Genomic DNA, 18,588 nt, shown 5'->3' with positions numbered 1-18,588 from the left:
ATATTTGTAGAAGACTGTGGAGGAAGGGTAATAATAAAAGAAATGTGCTCTTTTTCTTTGGCCACGTCAGAGTAAAGCAAATGCAATACATGTTTGGCCCTTAACTGACAATTCTTATGTTATTTATTAGTTGCTTTGGGCATATCTGAACTTGGGAAAATGCAATTTGGAGCTAGAAATGAATGATCTTGAGAAAAATGCCATTTAAATTTAAAATATGGGTAAAATACACTCATATGTAATTGTGAAGATTACCTTCCCAATTAAAGGTATCTCTTATATAAGGTATCTCTTGAAAAACATTATACCACTGAAGCTCCCCTTTTTATGTAACCAAACTCATAAGCATCCTGCAAGACCCAGCTGTCATTCTGTTGTGAAGTCTTTGACCATTTTTTTTTATTGCATTTTAGGTTTTGGGGTACATGTGCAGAACATGCAAGATAGTTGCATAGGTACACACATGGCAGTGTGTTCTGCTGCCTTCCTCCCCTTCACCCACATTTGGCATTTCTCCCCAGGCTATCCCTCCCCAGCTCCCCCTCACCTCTGTCCCTCCCCTATTCCCCCCAATAGACCCCAGTGTGTAGTACTCCCTTTCCTGTGTCCGTGTGTTCTCATTTTTCATCACCTGCCTATGAGTGAGAATATGCGGTATTTCATTTTCTGTTCTTGTGTCAGTTTGCTGAGAATGATGTTCTCCATTTTTTTTGCGATCAGAAGCTTTTGCTCTCATTGTCACAACTTGTATGATAACAGCTGACCTTTGCTGAGCATAGGGTCAGCTGTTAGCATACAAGTTGTGACAGTGAGAGCATATTGTAACAGTTCACTTGTTTTATCTCCCCCTAGCAGCTCTGTGAGATCGTGGTCACTACCCCCATTTTACAGAGGGGGAAACTGATGTGTTTTGAGATTGAGTAACTCATCTGACATCATGTGGTTAGTGAAGGACAGCAACAGAATTCCAATCCTTTGCTTTAACTGCAGAGCTTCCTGCCTCCCTTGTCACACTGATTCACTTGTTTTTTCCCCCTCTTCCAACTCCTTCTAAATCATTCATTGAAAATATTGAAGATGCTCTTTTAGTGCTGGGGACACACTGGTGACCAGGCACGCACTCCTCATCATGCTTTCTCTCTAGGTGAAGAGTGCAGGAAAAAATCTTCCAAATAGTGACGGTAGCATCCATAAAAGACCTGGAAGGAAGACAGTCGAGTCTTTCCCAGAGCTGTCCATGTGGCAGGAGCATAGAGGTCACTGAACAGAAAGAAAGTTGGGTCTTACAGCTGAGCGGCCTGCAGACCTTAAAACTTTTTCCAACCTTGAAAGGAGTTTGGGATTTCATCAGTGAGAATAATGGGAGCCAATCAATGGTTTTAAAGAAATTTGGAAAAGGTTGATTCAGACTATATGTCAGATCTACATATTGACCGTTCGTGACCTTAAAGAAAGTAGTTAGTCTGTGGTTCATGTTCAGAAATTCTCATTCAAGAAGTTTTTAAATAAATAACAATGAAAGACATGGGGGGAAAACCAATAAAATGTAACACTTTATTATTTTCATCTTAGAAGGAATTCACCAAAGGCTTCATATTACGCTATGGCATCTTTAATTATAAAAATAAGCAAATAAAATAACTTGCATCTGTCATTACCATGATATGTTTCATAACCTTTATATGCACATGGAGCTTAAAAATGTAATTTAACAATAAATAATGACATATACCAGATATGCTCACTGTTTATTCCAGTACTCAGCCAAAAACCTAAATATCAGTTAAATTATAAATACATAATGCAAATATAATGGCACAGAAATGTCTAAAGTGCAACCAAATCACAAGAGAAGAATCATGCAAACTGGTCTAGGTCAGCCCCCGAATCACTCTGCAGCAAACACAAGACGAAGCTTTGGAAGTTTAAGGGGGAGTTGGAGGAAGTGGGGTGGAAGAAAGAGAAGCAAAAAACTAGCAACATTGTGAGAACTGCTTCTTTCTGTATGTGTAGATATATGTATTGTAGATACATATATAGATATCATTGTGGGGGAGAAAAGGGGGGTACCACGGTTTGAAGAGGTCACAGCGAAAAAAATAAAAATAAAAAAATAATGAAATCTACGGAACTGAAAAAAGAGAGAATTTTGCTAGGAATACTCAAACTACTTATCGCATTGGGGTCCTGGCTTGGGTTTGCAAAATGGACACAACACACAAACTTTAATAGCTTTTCTGGTTCAGAGAAGTCAGCCTTGCCTGGGGGTGGGAAGTGTGGGAAGGCGGGGAAGAGTCTAACTTAGAATATGGTCTACCTGATTTCCAAGAGGCTAAGGCAGTGTCCATAAGTTTGGGGACCTGGGGATGGGACAGTTCTGAGTATAAAAATGCCCTTAACAATCTGATGTCAGCACGCTTAGAGGCTGTGTGGGGACAAAGGCGGCAACGTTGGTGCTGCTGCTGCTGCTGCTGGGTCTGCTGCAATTGCTCTTGGTCCTTGAGCAGCACGTTACTGGTTTTAAAGGCTTTATGGTAAAGTTGTATTGCTTTTCATTTTTCTGGAGATGTGCCCTCTCTCCTCCCACCAGGATCCCTATCACTCGATTTGGTCAAATCTTGAGTTTAGCCCGGTGAGAGTCAAGCACCAATAGTTTCTACCTAAGCGAGTTTGGAGTGGCCCCTGCAGTCCTACCCCTCCTCCCTCTCTTCCTCTCTGAACATTGACCTTTGGTGGGCAGTGACGCTCAGAAGGGACTGTTGGGTTCAAGGACAGTGACCCTGAGAAACTACTGTTGTTCATAGATAGGTTAGTCATTTGGCTTTGGTGGTTGCCATCTTGTAAACATCGTGGCAGAAATGATCAAACCACCAGCTCTTTTTCCCTCTTCTTTCTTTCTTTTTTTTCTTTTTTTCTTTTTTTTTAAATGATCCTACAGAGATGGTCCAGCTGCCAGGACTACTTTGGCAGGCAGCGTGCTACAGGACGAAAATGTAAGAGAAGTCTATTAAGGCTGGACAGCCCAGGGTTATTTATACTCTCTCAGCCCCAAGTCCCCCGGACTAAAGACCCAAAGGCTGGTTGACTCATTCCTGATTGATTTAATGGAAAGTCTCCCACCCCATCATCATTTGCCAGAGTACCAGGCACCGATGAAAGGGGATGAATCAAGAACTGCCACTTCCTAATATATAGTAGGCCTTATCACACTACAAGTGGTCCAAGCCCATAGGGATGCTCTTTTTGGTTCCAGAATTTCCAGTTGGATGTGACAGAGATCTTTCAGGACAGGTCTAAGTCAAGTGTAGCCTCTGGGTTGAGGTGGGCTGGGAGATTGACATCTTACCTGGGGTCCTTCAGATAAACCTGTTGGTTTTTCCTGTCTCATACAGGCCCATCTTAAGTTTCGATGTTGAATTAAAACTACTTCTACCCCCTTAGTTATAAAAAAGGCCACAAGGAGCATTTATGTGGATATCTGGAAGTGAGATAGTTATTCCATTCCCAGGAAAAGAAAAATAAAGCTAAGTTACAAAACTAAATCTATATGCAATAAAGTTATTATATACTGCTTTGTTTAAGCAGAGTCCTCTGGAATTTATGTACAGTACATTAGTTTTCAGCTACTTATATTCCACAGTTAGACCTTAAGATTCTCTGGTTTTAAGACAATTGTTAAAGATACTTTTAAAGCTCTGAGCAGTTACAGTACATAAAGATGTTAGCTTTTTGTTTTTCATTAGATGCAAGAAGATGCAGGCTCAAAGTCTGGTTGGACAGCCAGGCTCAAGCAATTTGGTAAATGTGTCGGAAAGGAAATTAGACATTGGAGGATCAAGACCATAAGACACTAGCTCATTAGAGATTAAGAATTCAAATGAGACATTCATATTCGTCCATGGCCAGCACAGATTCATAACACGAATTCCATTTAACATCTTTATGAGCGTTGAAGACATGCATTTAAGTAAAGTTTTCTTATCAGCTAACTCTACTGGGGCAACCATTCTAAAGGGATCCACATCTTCAAATTACAATGGCTGGAGAGTTACATGAATGTTTGGTGTTTGAGGGTAGGCTGAGGGGCGCAGAGGAAAGATCGTGGCAGAGGGAGATGGTAAAAGAGGGTACTTTCTCCTGAGGAGAGGCAGAATGATCACATGGATTTTGTTGGTGGGAACACTGCCATTGCAGAATGTTGGGATATTGTTTACAGAAGCCTAGTTTCATGCAATTTTCTTTAAGGGGGGATAGAAAATAGGAACTACTTTAAAAAAATCAAACCAGGCACAGTACACTCAAAGTTGGTGTGTCAACACCCCTAAATGATACTAGTTTGGTGAGGTTGGGAATAACCTCTCCCTGGTTATGCACTCTCATGGGATGTGCGTTTGATGTGGGAGGGAGAGTCCTCCTCACCTCGGAGGTTCCTGAGGAGGACTTTCAGCTTCTGCGGCTCATTGGTGCGCCTCCTGTTGAAGTCAATTCGCGGGTGTGTTTGGGCACAGTGGTCTGTCTGCAGGATGTGGAAGAGGCTGGCCATGTTAGGCCCAATTTTCTCCATCAGGCTGTCTTTGATTGTGCTGACCGTGTCTTCATCACATTCTAGCAGGCTTCGGATAAGTCTGTTATAGTATCTGCATCAAGAAAGACAGTGCATGTGATGCTCATCCAGTGAGAGCCAGGAGAGACCCAGGCTTTCATCTTGGCTGCAGCCAACACGAGCCTCTAATGGCCTGACCATGCAAACATCAATAGTTCATCAGCTGAAGATGGCTTTTGCTCTCTAACCCTTGTGCCATGTCTCCCTAGTTGGAATACATCTGCTCCTAAGGTTTACCACACAATGCAAGACAGGTCTTCATGTTTAGCACTCAGGAGATTTAGATCACACTTTGAAGAGCAGGCTGAATGTGGTGACTGACATTTTTAGAAACAGAATTACAGAGCTAGCTGGGACCATAGAGACCATTTGGTGACTAGTTCAACTCTCATTTTGTAGAGCAGAACCTAAGGTGGATGAACTGAAGTGACTTAGAATGAAGTGAGTCCAGTGCTTAACTCTGAGATTAGCCATTGAACATGTGTATACATTTATTCTGATGCTTTTTTGTGATTTCCCTTTTTTTTAGTGGTGTGTGGGCACAGGTGTGTGTGCATCTTCTGATGAAACTTCCATCTAAGGCCCCTCTTCTGTGTGCCATGCATTTTTCTATAAAATCTAATTCCCTTACCACGTTCTCAGCCAGCCTTGATAAAATATATTGACTGATTCCATCTTCAGCCCCGCTCCCCTCGCCTGCCTTCAAAGGTATATTTTAGTCAGAAGGCCAAATCCTAGGCAAGAAGGATATTTAAATGGAAATATTGGTGGCTTTTAGGGGTTCATACTACTGTAATTCATAAATCCTTCTCCTACTGTACCAGGGTTTGCTAACCTCTTCCCTTTTTGGATGTTTATAGATCTTTCACCCTCACACAGACCAGCATTTGATGGTTTTGTGATGGCTTTGTTTCCCTGACTAGACTGTAAGCTTACCAAAGGCAGGATGTGTGTCCCTTGTGTTCCTCATAGCCCAGTGCCATCATTGCCTGCTTACTGAACATTTGTTGACTTATTTTGTGGCCACTAAGAAAATGGAATTTTAAGAATATGATTCTCTTCAGTAGCTAGTGATTCCCAGAAGAAAACTTACCCATAGTTCGGGTTTGGTATCAGTTACCTTCATCTTTGGAGTTTGGAGTGAATTCTTTTTTTTTTTTTTTTTTTTTTGAGATGGAGTTTCGCTCTTGTTACCCAGGCTGGAGTGCAATGGCGGGATCTCGGCTCACTGCAACCTCCGCCTCCTGGGTTCAGGCAATTCTCCTGCCTCAGCGTCCTGAGTAGCTGGGATTACAGGCACACGCCACCATGCCCAGCTAATTTTTTGTATTTTTAGTAGAGATGGAGTTTCACCATGTTGACCAGGATGGTCTTGATCTCTTGACCTCGTGATCCACCCGCCTCGGCCTCCCAAAGTGCTGGGATTACAGGCTTGAGCCACCGTGCCCGGCCTGGAGTGAATTCTTTAACCCCCAAGCAATGCAGCTAAGCTCTGTGGCTCTGAAAGGATTAAACTGTCTAATATTTAGGGCATATCAGTGACTTGTCCTGTTATTAGGGAAGACAGTTCAGGGATTTTCCAGTTTAGATTGGGATGTGTTTGCTCCATTTTGCATTGGCAGTTGACTTGTCAAAACCCATTAGCTCTGTGTTCTCTAATAAGAGACTCTGGACGACAGTGACCTGCAGTATTTATGTGGAGAGAACCTTTTCTCAGAGGATCCCAAGGATCTCTTGGGCCACAGGATCTTCCGTGAAAAGAAACCTGTTTATTTTTAATTCACTGCACGATGCACAGGATCACACATCTTTCCAGAATAACTTAATCCCCCAGGGAGGGTCTTTGAAAGATGTATGGTAAGTAGCATGGAATGTGGGTAATGAGGTGGGGTGGTCACCCTTCTGTGGCCTAGCAGAAGGAAGCTGAGAGGCAAGTGCAGTGTCTGGGTTGCTGACTCAGGCCTGGCGAAACCCCTCCCTCCAGGGAGAATTATATCCAGCTGTGCTTAAAATTGGAACTCTCTGGCACAGAGGAATATTTTCCAACTCTTTGGAATTATAAAGCACATTAGTCAAAGGAGAGCTCCTTTGGATGGGGAAATGGGGAGAAAACCAGTTTTGGAAAAACATAGAATAAACAACTTTTCACAAGCAGCTTCCGGCATCTCCGCACCCACATAGATCTCCAGGCCTCTTCTAGCTCTTGGGCTCTGCTAGGACCTGGGTGCTTGGATGGCTGTGTCTATTTCAGAGGCTGATTAGATCCTGGAGGGTGGTTTCTGAGCTCTCATCCCTCCGATAAGGACTTTATAACTTAAAAGTTAACTCTTTCATTTCTAGAAAGAGCTGTTCATGCCAGATGAGTCCCCAAATGGGCCGGAAAATACAGTCTTTCTCTAGAAAGGGATAGGAAGAAATGCAAGTTCTTTCTTAGAAGGACTTGAAAGCTCTGGTCTGGACAAGGAGGTCCAGTACCCTTAAGGGAGTTCAGCTTCTGCAGCCAGCTTTGCAGCATCAAGACCACACAATTTCTTCAGGCTCAACTTTGTCAGAGTGCCTGCTCTTTTTCAGAGGGGTTCTGCCCTTTCTACCCTTTAATGTCGCTTTGTCTGCTGGCTCAGACATGATACCTGACCTTGGTGTTTCTTGACAATGACCCTTGTCATCCTGAGGGCTCTTAGTGAGAACCACCCACCCCCACTGGAATCTACCCTGTTTCCCTCATGGAGCTTTTGTTCACTCAACAAGGGCAGGCTAAGAAAGCTCTTTAGAATATATATATATAAAATCTATGGCCCCATCAGTAGTTCTTCAAAGGCTGGAAAATTTGTCAGGATGCTTTGATGTCACCAGTGTCAGTATGAGCAATAGGTTAACCAGCGCCTATCCAGTAAGGGCTGGAATAGGCATTTACCTCTGGGATCATGCTTGCCAATGACACAGCTCCTTTCTGTGTTACCAAGTGAGATGAATCATTGAAGAGGTTGTGTCTCCAGCCAAGGCTGACTTAGCAGTCATCACCTATTTAGTGAGCACCTTTCTGTACTGTGGTCTTATTGTTCATATAGCTATTGGAAGGAGGTGGCCATCCTTTAGGAGAGAAAGTACACAGATTTAATTGTGGACTACCCTGGTGCACATATATTCAATTGTGCTTGGTATTCTATTTTTGGATTGTGGCTATTTCCTGCAGGTTTTGCTGGCTGCCATTTTTGAAGTAGAAATCAAATAGCTTGGCTCAAGGCCACATGAGTTCTAAGCCCAACTTAGTTATTCACAAGCTGTGTGACCTTCAGCAGGTCACTGCACTCTCTGAGCGTTTCTTCTTTAATCAGTAAAATGAGGCAGTTAGTGTAGGTAACCTCTGCAGTCATCTCCAACTATGGCATTCTATGCTTTTAGGGATTCAATACATATTTTTCTTCTCCATTTTACAAAAAATAGAGCAGGTCTGCTTACATCCCCTCCTTGGCAATGGTAGCCAGGACTGCTTAAGAAGATTCCTTTCTTTATCTTTATGGAGGATGGAGGAGATATGTTGGAAAGACTTGGTGGGCTAACTGTCCTGATCACCCAGCCTGAAAGGACCTTTTTAGTTGTTTCTTTTTTACTCACTTTGAAAATTCTATCCCTTTTTTTTTTTTGGTAAAGAATAAGATCAGATATTCTCCATAGCTACTGTTTCAGCCATGCTTACCCAAATATACACATACTGCCTAGGAACGTTCTGTGTGAGGGTTTATAAATAGTCCTTTGTTTCCCTTCATCAATATTATTCTTCTGTTTCCTGTTCCCTATCCATGCCCTAGAGAGTTGGAAGCTTTGTCAGTTTTCCCACTCTGGATCTGGGTTGGTCTAAGTGGTTCCCAAGCCTCACGCCGCCCTGCCTGGCTGATCAATTTTGCCTGCCTCCTACAGGGTTGAAAGCATAGTTTGCAAATTCAGGCCGGTAGACACTCCAGCCGCCTTTTTATCTTCTAGGTGCATTTCTGTCATGGAAAATCCCCTTGTTCTGGCTCCTGGTCCAGTCACAGGCTTTTGGATTCTCCCAGCCCCAAATCTCATGCTAGATAAGTCACAGGAAGGTGGAATGAACCTGTAACTACTTCCTCTTGCAATTCTGTGCCAATTGGCACTGACTTAACGTGTGTCTATGGTGGGATAGAGGCTGGGAAAGCAGGATGTCCCAGGAAGGTGAGCAGCTTCAACGGAGCAGAGCAAGCCCAGCATGGAAGCAGACCATTCTACAGTCTTGAGCAGGAATAATACAGCCTGTTGAAGTGAACTTTTTGGAGAAAGGTTGCATGGAAGATTCTGGTTTTCAAGGGCTGGCCACATTTTTTTCTTCAACTGACCTTTCCTAATGGATCCCTAAGATGTAAGAGGGAGATAAGACTTTCTTTTTGAGCATTTTCTAAAGGTGTTGAAAACAAGGCACTGATTAGAAGAAATAATGGCCTGGTTAAAAATTTACTAGTCTCTTAGATAAGTTGGGACCCCTAGTTCAGCAGCTGTGTAGTTCTTCCTAAAGACCTCTCTGCCTTTCTAATGGAAGATGCTACTTCAGATGAAAGGGAGACTAGTATTGCCCCAAAATTGGAAATATGCCATATTATGGATCATGATTTGTCACAGAATCCTCGAGAATCTAAATCCTAATAGTGGCTTTGCTAATGCACCCCTCCCCCCACCTCCAACTACCACACAAACACATACTTTGTCCTTAGCCCCTGTCTGGCTGATAATTCTTAATTTCTTTTCCCAATGGTGAAGGAAGTCTCCAACAATTAATCAGGTCTCCCCTCCCCACCCCCTGCCCTGTTTGCTCTGTGCAACAAAAATCTTCCTAGAGGGAATTTAAAACTGAGATTTATATAGAGACAGCCCACTTGAAAAATGGTTTGATTTTTCTCTTCTGAGAAAATAATTTAGAACCCCATGATAAAGTCACTTCCAAGGACTAGAGAAGTGATTTTTACAAATTGACTTGTGGTTCTGAAGGGCAATCACCTGTAGTTAAGGGTGAGTAAGAAATTTTACAAGTGTTTGTGTTAGGCACCTTAACCTTTCCCTAAGGAAGAGCTACTTTTCTGTTGCATGTATGTACATGACTAAATCACTTGTAAGTCCCAGAGGGACTTGGCTGTTGCCACTGTCTTAAGAAGGGTGGTGGAACCTGGCTAGGAAATTAATCAGATAAGTCTGTGATAACTCTTGGGTGCTCAGAGTAACAGGCAAAGGACTGATCATTGTGACTGTGTGCAGATTTGGGTGGAAAGTCAAAGAATCATAGAAATTCAAGACTGGGAATCAAGTTTTTAGACTGAGAGATATCACAGGGGCTCAACTTGACCAGCCTGCACTTGCCCTGCCATAACTCCACACAACCCCATCAGCATCTCTCAGTTCTTGCTGGGAACCTTTCCAGGCCTTGCACATGAATTGAGGATGCCAGCTCTGTCATGTAACAGGAATTCACTTCTGGCTGGTAAAGACATTGAAAAGCACAGTGCCCAGATGTTCTAGCTCAGTGGCCTTGGGTGGTGTTTGAATACTCACATGAGAATAGGATCTGGGCAGCCACAAAACCTCATTCTAGGAAATCTTGGATTAGAGGAATGGGATAACATAAGGCCTTGAAGGGAACCTGAAAATGGTCCAGCCCAGCCATTTCGCTTTTTACAAAGGAAACTGGAGCCCCAGGAAAGTGAGGTGGCTTGCTCTGGGCTACCCAGTGAAACCTCTGACTGTGTTTGGGACTGATTTGAAATAGATGGGGATTTAAAAGTCTGCATTATGACATTTAACCAGAGGGCTTTTTTCGTTCTTTCCTTCCCTTTTTTTTTTTTTTTTTTTTTTAAATCACAGCCAATTGTGCTGTTGCATGGTTTCAGCCAAATCTGATGTCTTAAAAGCTTGTTACCAGAAACTTCGACATTCCCTTCAGGCTTATGGCAAAAAGTGCTCAATGAAAGAGCACCAAGAGATGCTGCAGATGAGGCTGGATTTCTATAAGCTTCATGAAAAGACTTTTCCTATAACAGTAGAGGGGGAAAAAAAAAGCCCAAGCTGCTTAAACTGTCACAACCAATCACAAACATATTTTTTTTTTTCCTGCAAAAGCTGGGAAGACTGTAAGCTAAAATAAGAGCATGACTGTGGCAATTTAACCCTCCCTCCCAGTCTGGCTCTGGCAGCCACCCGCTGCCAGTCCCCGAATGTGAAAAAGTAGACTCAGTGTGTACCTGTTGGAGAAGTGATTGGGCAGCTGGACAACCTCAGTGATGCCTTCAGGGTTCCGCTTGGCAATGCTGCACATGTTCAGCCTGCGGTAGCACTCTTCCTGCACCTCAGCAATCATCCTTTGGAAAGTGGAGCACCTCCGAATGGTGAGGAAGACCCTGGAGGTGACCCCATTGGCGATGCACTTTAAGCTCTCTTTGACAAATGCTTTTCCCTGCCATGGAGGAAGGATGAGAGGAACGTCTTTAGCTTGACCTGACAAACAGGATGCGCATACACATGAAGGAATTTAAGGGGGCTCCTCTGGGCACTGTATCATGGGCATCTGCATATCCTCACAATGAGAAGATTGTATGCTATGGCCAAGGATTAAGAAAAAATGCCCCCTCCCACCTCCCTGGATTCCCTTGAGAAGCGAGCTCTGCAAAATGAAATTAGATGAGAGAAAAAGATGAACCATGATCAACCATCCTGCAGCTTAAAAATAGTCATATTCCGACTTTACATTCTTGAGATTGAGACTTTGAAAATTCATATCAAAAACTAGTATGCTAGGTCATACAGAGAGAACTTCCTTGTTATAAGCATGTTTTTATGTCCTCTCACAGAGGAAAATCTTTTTGGTTTATCACCCCTGCCCTTATAAGACAGCCTCTACTAGCTCCTTACGATCATGCATTAGAGTGAGGGGGGTGTGTCTTATACAAGAACCTGTTTCCTGGCCAGACGTGTGCTTGTGTGTGTGTGTGTGTGTGTGTGTGCATGCATGTGTGTGGGCACTTGCGCATACACACACACTGAGATGGGAATTTAGAGTGGGGAAGCTGAGAAGAAGGGCTGGTTCCCTACAGGACTGGTTCCTAAGAACAATGGTCTAACACACTGTTAAAGACAAGCAGCCAGTGGGACCAGCGGTCAAGGTCTTATTACCTGAGTGTCAAATTTAGCAGCGCTGTACAAGAAGGATTTACAGATGTCATACATCCCATCTGTGTCACAGGTGGAGTTTTCCAGGCATGCAAAAGCCCCGCAGCCGACCTCTAGAGCACGGCTGAGGCAGCGGACCACTTCAGCTGAAAGAGATAAATGCATGCAATCTGGGTCAAACAGGGAGGGTGGCTGAGTGGGATCAAGTGTGTGCAGAGTGGATTTCAAGGACATAGGGTCAGAAAAACTTATCCTTGGAATCTGTCATGGGGGCAATTGGCAGACCCATTTGAATGAGAAAGAGAGAATAGGCTCCTTTTGCTTATGAGAGCCAGAGCACATGATGGACAGGGAGGGAGTTCTCTCTTTCAGACACATGTTCTTTCATCTTTACCTACAATTTTGGTATCTGGAGAAGTGAGGCTTAAGTCCTGAAATGCACAGTGCCTTTAAGCAATTCCATAGAACCAAAGGTCATTGCTTGGCACTTGAAAGCATGGGAAGGCAGGAGGCAGTGCCTAGTGGTGAGGTTTAAGAGGTAAAAGAGCCAGGGGATCCATCTAGCTTTGGAAAAAAAATTCACTGTGGAGTAAAAAGCATGGGATGTTAGTCTAAATGGCAGAGAAGACTGTGCCAGGAGTCCACTTGGAGACCCTTCTGCTTTCAGGCTTTTAACTTATCATCATATTGGCAAAAGGAAATCTGACCTGTTCATGTTTCACCCCAACCCTCCTCTAGGACGGTGCTTAGAGGGATGTATAATCTCTTTCATATTAAAAGCCTTAAAAAAAAAAAGAAACACAGGTGTGAAATAACCAGGCCAAGACACCCCTTGTGCAAGACTGGAAGAAAACCATAAAAAACCTTGCATGAGGCTTTCTACATTCTGGATAAGATCTCCCATAAAAGTAATTTCTCTCCCACAGAAGGGGGGTGTTCTGGCAGGCAGCTCGGCAAGAAATGATCTGCAGCCTTCATGCCATAGGATTCTCCTCTGAGATCAAAAGCATGGTTCAGTTAGTCTTCCCCACCCCCTCCCACCACCCGCAGCCTCTAGGATGTTACAAGTCATTTCCCTAATTATATATTTCCATGGGTTTAAATTATAACTTTGCTTTAAGCAGTTTTAATATGCATTAGGGCTGCTATTGTTTTAGGCAAGCTCGAATTGTGAATCACTGCATCTCTATAGCAACTAAGTACAAAAGGAAGTGAAGCAAAAGCCCTTTTTCTCGGCAGGGACCTGTGCTCTTCCAAGGGGATCATCATCTGCAGCATTTTGACACCTGCGATCTGATCTTTGCTGGCAGTTGGAGGACAGAGGGCAGTATTGGAAGGGGAACAAGTGGAGCCAGATAAGTCAAGAGGCAGAGGTGTCAATGCGGGCTTCCTAATGACTCTTTTCCTTCAGAAGCCAAGATAATGCACAATTAACTGCTCCAAGAGTCAGGACAAAAGTGAGACCTTACCCTTGGAGAAACAGCTGCTACGTTTCACATTTTTTTCCTCCAGGGGCTCTCTGGCTATGGGCTGCATGGACGATTGAATGGAGCCCTAGAGAGCCTGGAGGGAGACAGGCAGCAGGGTTGGGGGTGGGACGTGTAGGGTTTTCTCTGAATCCGCCCTGGATTTGTCAGACTTGAGGGCTATGGTTCTGAAAATCAGTCCGAAGAGGGAGCTTTTCTGTGTATTCTCTTAAGAGGTAAAAAAGTCAAGAAGTGAAAACGTAGGGTCTTCAGACGAAAGGAAGAGGGACATCATCAAACAAGCCAGGTCTTACCTTAGATCAGTTTCTGGAAAGTATAGAGAGTGCTTTGAAGCATGCCAACATTCGAGCCTTTCCTCCCCTCTCCCCCCTCCCCCCCCAAGAGGGTACGTGCCAGATTTCAGGCAATCAGGCTAGGCTTATGCAATGAAATACCCTCAGCAGAGCGTCCAGCTTCTTCGTTAAGTTGCATGCAATTTATTAAACAAAGGAGCTCCACTGCCTAAGGCTATTGGATTACACTGTCAGTTTATTGCCATCAGGCATGAAGCACATTTATTATCAAGATCAGCAGTCACAGACACAGTTGCAAAAGGGAGAGGCAAATGAGGACAGCTCTTTGCGGGAGAAACCGGTCTTGGGTTTGCTGCTTACCTGAGTTTTGAGCCGCCACTCGGGATCTCCTGGGGCTCACAGAGTAATTCTGCTCCGCCTCATGGGTTGCAGAAGCACTGATCACCAGCACCAGAAGCACTGCTAAGTTTTGGAGCATTCTCTGAGAAGTTTCCGCTAAGTTGTAGGGTTTTTTTTTTTCTCCTGCCCCCCTTTCCTCTTTCCCTCTCCCGGCTTGAGTGAAGATGTGGATCTGGATACACTGAAAGCTTAGGTGAGGATTTGATGAGGATTTTTTTTTTGTTGTTTGCTGTTGATGCTGCTCTTGCTGTTGCCGCTGCCACTGGCACCTCCGCTGCTGCTGCTGCCGCCGCCGCCGCTGCTGCTGCTGCAGTCGCTGCTTCTTGCACCTCTGGCTTTTGCAAACTGGGGGCCCAAGAGCTGCACCCAGGGATTTTATAGCCGTTCTTATCGGTCCTCAGGATCAAGGACCAATCAGGTCCCTCAACTTGTCTGGCGAGCCAATAAGAGGGCATGCAATTCAGCTGGAGCTTTTTGACTTCTTAGAAATATTTTCCAGCAAATTAAAAGTACCTGCTGCCAATGTTTTATATGAGTGTGTGGCTGTGTGTGCAGAGATGTGTGAAAAAGCTATTTTCATGGAAGTAAAGGATAACTCTGTATTGATGGAACTAGAGAAAAATCCTATAGAAATCTCTCCAAGTTGCTTTTTGAAATCTAGCCATCTTTTTTTTCTAATGAGCCACTGGGGGAAAATGGATAGCAGGGGTAGGGTGGCGAAATGTGATCTCTTCAGATGAGAACTAAATCGCTTACAGCAGTTTTACTCTAATTTTAACAGCACATTCTCAGTTCTGTTTTGTGAGCTACAAATGCACTCACTCCCTATCTTCTCTGTGTGTACATGTTCACATGTCTGTGTTGCATTTTTGTTTGTATGTGGACATCCTCGGTTCTCATTCACATGTTTGAGACCTTAAGGAGGAATTTATGTGAGTGGAAAAGCCTTGGTGGACTGAGATATGACAGCTCAGAGCTGGAGCCTTAGTCCCCCTACTGATCACCCCAGGACCCTGGCCAAGTCCTTTTACCTTGCCCCACCTCCGTATTCACATCTGTAAAATGCCAAAGTTGGACTCTGACATTCTCTATGCTTCTAAAATAATGTGATTCTTCAATAGTCAAGTCAACGTTGACTTCATCTTTTCAGTCATCAGCAAACTGCAAAGTCCAGAGATGTTAGTTACCGTAGGTATGTACATGTACACCTGTGCACACCACACTCAACAGGGAGATGTCATGAATGCCCAAAAATTAACAAACTGTGTGTTCAAGCCCAGCAACTTTATAACCACTTTAAAACAATAAGCTGGCCGAAGCAAGACTAAACCCGCTGAATGTAAACCAGTTCGTTTCTTGGGGAGTGGGGGAGAAAAAGCAGGGGCAGACTGGAAAGAAGGCATAGGGAGAGACCAGAATGTGTAGGAGAGAAGAATGATAAGCCGTAGACTTAATGGGAAAATTGCACTGGAATCACAAATCATGCTTGGTATAGAAGTTTATATTTTCTTATAAGTGAGTTGCAGGCAACACAGAGATTTGTCCCTAACATGGGAAAGAGGTTACTGAGCCAGGAGAGGGACTTCTCAGGGTAGGAAAGTGGTGAAGGTATTCTATAATTTTGGGGAAGTAGCTGAGAAAGGGCCATTGGTGATTCATACAGATTTGGAGCAGGATAATCTTGCAGAGAAACGGGGCCAGTGGCTTTAGTTTGAGTCCTAAAACCTTCAAACAAAAGTTGAAGAAAGAGTGTCAACACTGTTAACCACAAACTATACCAGAATCAGCTCTGTATATGTCAGTGGGGGGGTGGGTCTGGGAAGTGGGGGTTCTGGGTGATGATAGCCTATTCCTTACAAAATAGGGTTGTTTGGGAAGTATGAACGTTTACTAGAAAAAGGGGTGGAGGAAGTGAACAATACTGGAAATACCTAAAAGAAAGGAAGGGCATTTTCAGATTTACATTAAATAAGAATACATTTTAATTTATATTAGTGGACAGTCTTGGTATTTCTTGATTACCTTCTGGGCTGAGTGCTAGGGGACAGTGTGGGAGGTTAAATGAGAAGAGATAGAGAGGAAGGTAAATTCATGATTCTTGGCCTGCAGGTGAGTTGAGAAGATGACCAGCCACAGTCATACTCCCTAAAGGTTCAGGATGTCAGGACCTCACATGGGAAGACGCAGGCTCAGGCAGTGCTGGCTGGAGATGTAGGGAAAGCTCTTGGGGGAAAGATCAGTGGGGAAAGATGTAAACTGCTATTGTTGCTTTTTTAAGAGTTTAGGAAAAAGCTGTGCTATTTCATTTTAAAAAACAAAGCTTGTATTGTGGAAAATGTCAATGTTGTTTGTACATAGTCAGAAGTAGTCGATGCCAGGCAAGGCAATATAGTCACTCAGGGTTCTCTTCCAGAAAGGGAATAAGAGGACAGATGCATATTCCTCCCAAGGGTCTCCTGTTCCTTAGCATCCTCTACCTCCTTGGCCTTTACTCCTCATCAGAGGCAGTGCCATTGTTCCTCTTGGGCTTTCCCTGAGTTGGTCTACTTGGCCTGGTAGGGCGATGGTTTACCATCCACTTTGTTTTTCCAACTTTCTGTTGCTCTCACCAGCACATGATGTCCTACAAGCATCAATATGTGTTTGTGGTTTTTTTTTTTCTGATGTTGCTTTATTGTTTCTTCTTATTTTGCTCACTTACTACCTTGTGCCTGGAAGTTCATTGCTCGGTGTGCCAAGTGTTTCCCAATAACAGGTAAACTGTCCTTTGAACAAATACAATAGTGGTCAGCCCATGGATTTGAACGTAACTAGTGTGTGAGCCAATGCAATTGAGAACCTTAGGGGAAGGAGCTGAAGTCTGCCTGGAAGTGCCCAGTGTAAAGATTCTTCCTAGAAGGTCATGGTTTGTGGCTATCCAAGTGCCCTCAATCATTGTGCACCTGTCTGGAACTTTGATATAGCAATGATAAAAGTGTCTTGGGGACCCTGGAGGTGATGTCTGACTTCTTTGTAACTTCTCTTGGGGGTCTGAGAGAATATGGAGGAGTTTTCCTAGCAGACTTCAGAGTCTGGATTTTATCCCATAAGGCACAGGAAGTCATTAGGGCTCTTGAGTAGGAATTTTAAAGGATGGTTGAAGTGTTTGGACAAGATTGTTTCATCATGCTTATGATGGTTTGGAGGAAGAAAAGAATAGAAGTTTTAAGACTAGTTGGTAACATCGAATTTTATTGATGAGATTCTGGCCTATGATGGTGGTGGCAGGAAAGAAAGGGAGACAAAATGAGAGGTATTTTAAATGAACTGGAAATTGTTAATTAACTTAAGGATTGTCTTGGGAAAAACCTTTCTCCCAGTTCAATGGTAATGGAGATAATGCACGTGAGCACCTTTCCCTCCTCATGTTTTGGTTATGACTTTTAGTTGACAGGGCTACCTAGTGTCTCCGTGAGGCAGGTGCTTCCTGACTTTCTATTGAGCAGCAGAATTACCTAACAAAAGGACTTGACTGCATGTTAGGGAGGTGTGCCTGAGTGCAGTGGGTGGGAGGGGTGGGTACACTTTGTCATTGCCCTAAGCAGGGAAAGTGCTAAGAGGTTGGTGGGAGAAGCTGCCAACACCTAAGACTGGGTGATGATGCCCTGGCTGTGCCCATGCAAGGCTGGCATGAGTTCAGTGAGAAGATTAGGCCAAAAATCTCTGGGGCTTTGTTGGATTTGGCTAGCTAAAAGCTAAGTGGTGAACAGCGCTTTGCCTTTTGGTGAGAGGAGCCCAAAAACAGAGTATGTTTTCTTTGTGTGTGTGTGTGTGTGTGTATTTGTGTGTGTGTATGTGTGTGTGTGTATGTGTATGTGTGTGTGTATGTGTGTGTGTATGTGTATGTGTGTGTGCGCGCGCGTATGTGTATGTGTGTGTATGTGTGTGTGTATGTGTGTGTATGTGTGTGTGTGTGCGCACGTATGTGTGTATGTGTGTGTGTATGTGTGTGTATGTGTGTGTATGTGTGTGTATGTGTGTGTGCGCGCGTGTGTGTGTATGTGTGTGTATGTGTGTGTGTATGTGTGTGTATGTGTGTATGTGTGTATGTGTGTATGTGTGTGTATGTGTGTGTATGTGTGTGTGTGTATGTGTGTGTGTATGTGTGTGTGCGCGCGTATGTGTGTATGTGTTTGGCTAACAGAATGCAAGACCCCCCATCGTTGTTTTGACATAGTGACCCTTGGAAAAGTTTTCTTTGGGAATTCTGAGCCAGTGTTTTTTTCAACTGGACTTTGGGTGGTTGAATCATGCCATCCTAACCTCAAGACAAAGAAGGAGGAAAAGGAAAAGAAGGAAGATGAGGGGAACACATTTTTATTTGCTCTTCTATAAAGGCCCCAGATTATCTGTGTGGACAGTCCTGGATTGAGTAAACCTCTGCCATTTGCATATCTCTGATTGCCGTAAACTCTACTAAAGAAAGAATGTGAGAAAATATATTAAGAGGGCAGACTCCCCACTTCTCCCCTTGGTTGATGGAGGGTGACTGTGTGACTGGTTCTATCTAGGTCAGGTGTCGGAATGCAGACAGATGGTTGACCTTTGCCTCTGCTCCATGAATTCCCAAACTAGTTCGTAAAGCATGTTTTATTTG

At 43.7% G+C, this 18,588-nt stretch overlaps 1 protein-coding gene across 1 annotated transcript; it reads right to left on the bottom strand.

The window, feature by feature from the left end:
• Positions 1-2,887: 2,887 nt before the first annotated feature.
• Positions 2,888-14,299, bottom strand: STC1 (stanniocalcin 1). The gene is made up of 4 exons (XM_002756834.7): positions 13,914-14,299; positions 11,777-11,919; positions 10,849-11,060; positions 2,888-4,637 (listed from the first exon to the last, which is right to left on the bottom strand). The coding sequence occupies exons 1-4, from the start codon at positions 14,029-14,031 to the stop codon at positions 4,367-4,369; spliced, it is 744 nt and encodes a 247-aa protein (XP_002756880.3). The 5' UTR covers positions 14,032-14,299; the 3' UTR covers positions 2,888-4,366.
• Between the last annotated feature and the right edge of the window lie 4,289 nt (positions 14,300-18,588).

This window comes from Callithrix jacchus, chromosome 13 (genome assembly GCF_049354715.1).
Source record: "Callithrix jacchus isolate 240 chromosome 13, calJac240_pri, whole genome shotgun sequence".
Taxonomy (NCBI): Eukaryota; Metazoa; Chordata; class Mammalia; order Primates; family Cebidae; genus Callithrix; species Callithrix jacchus.
This window is presented reverse-complemented; position numbering and strand designations above follow the sequence as displayed.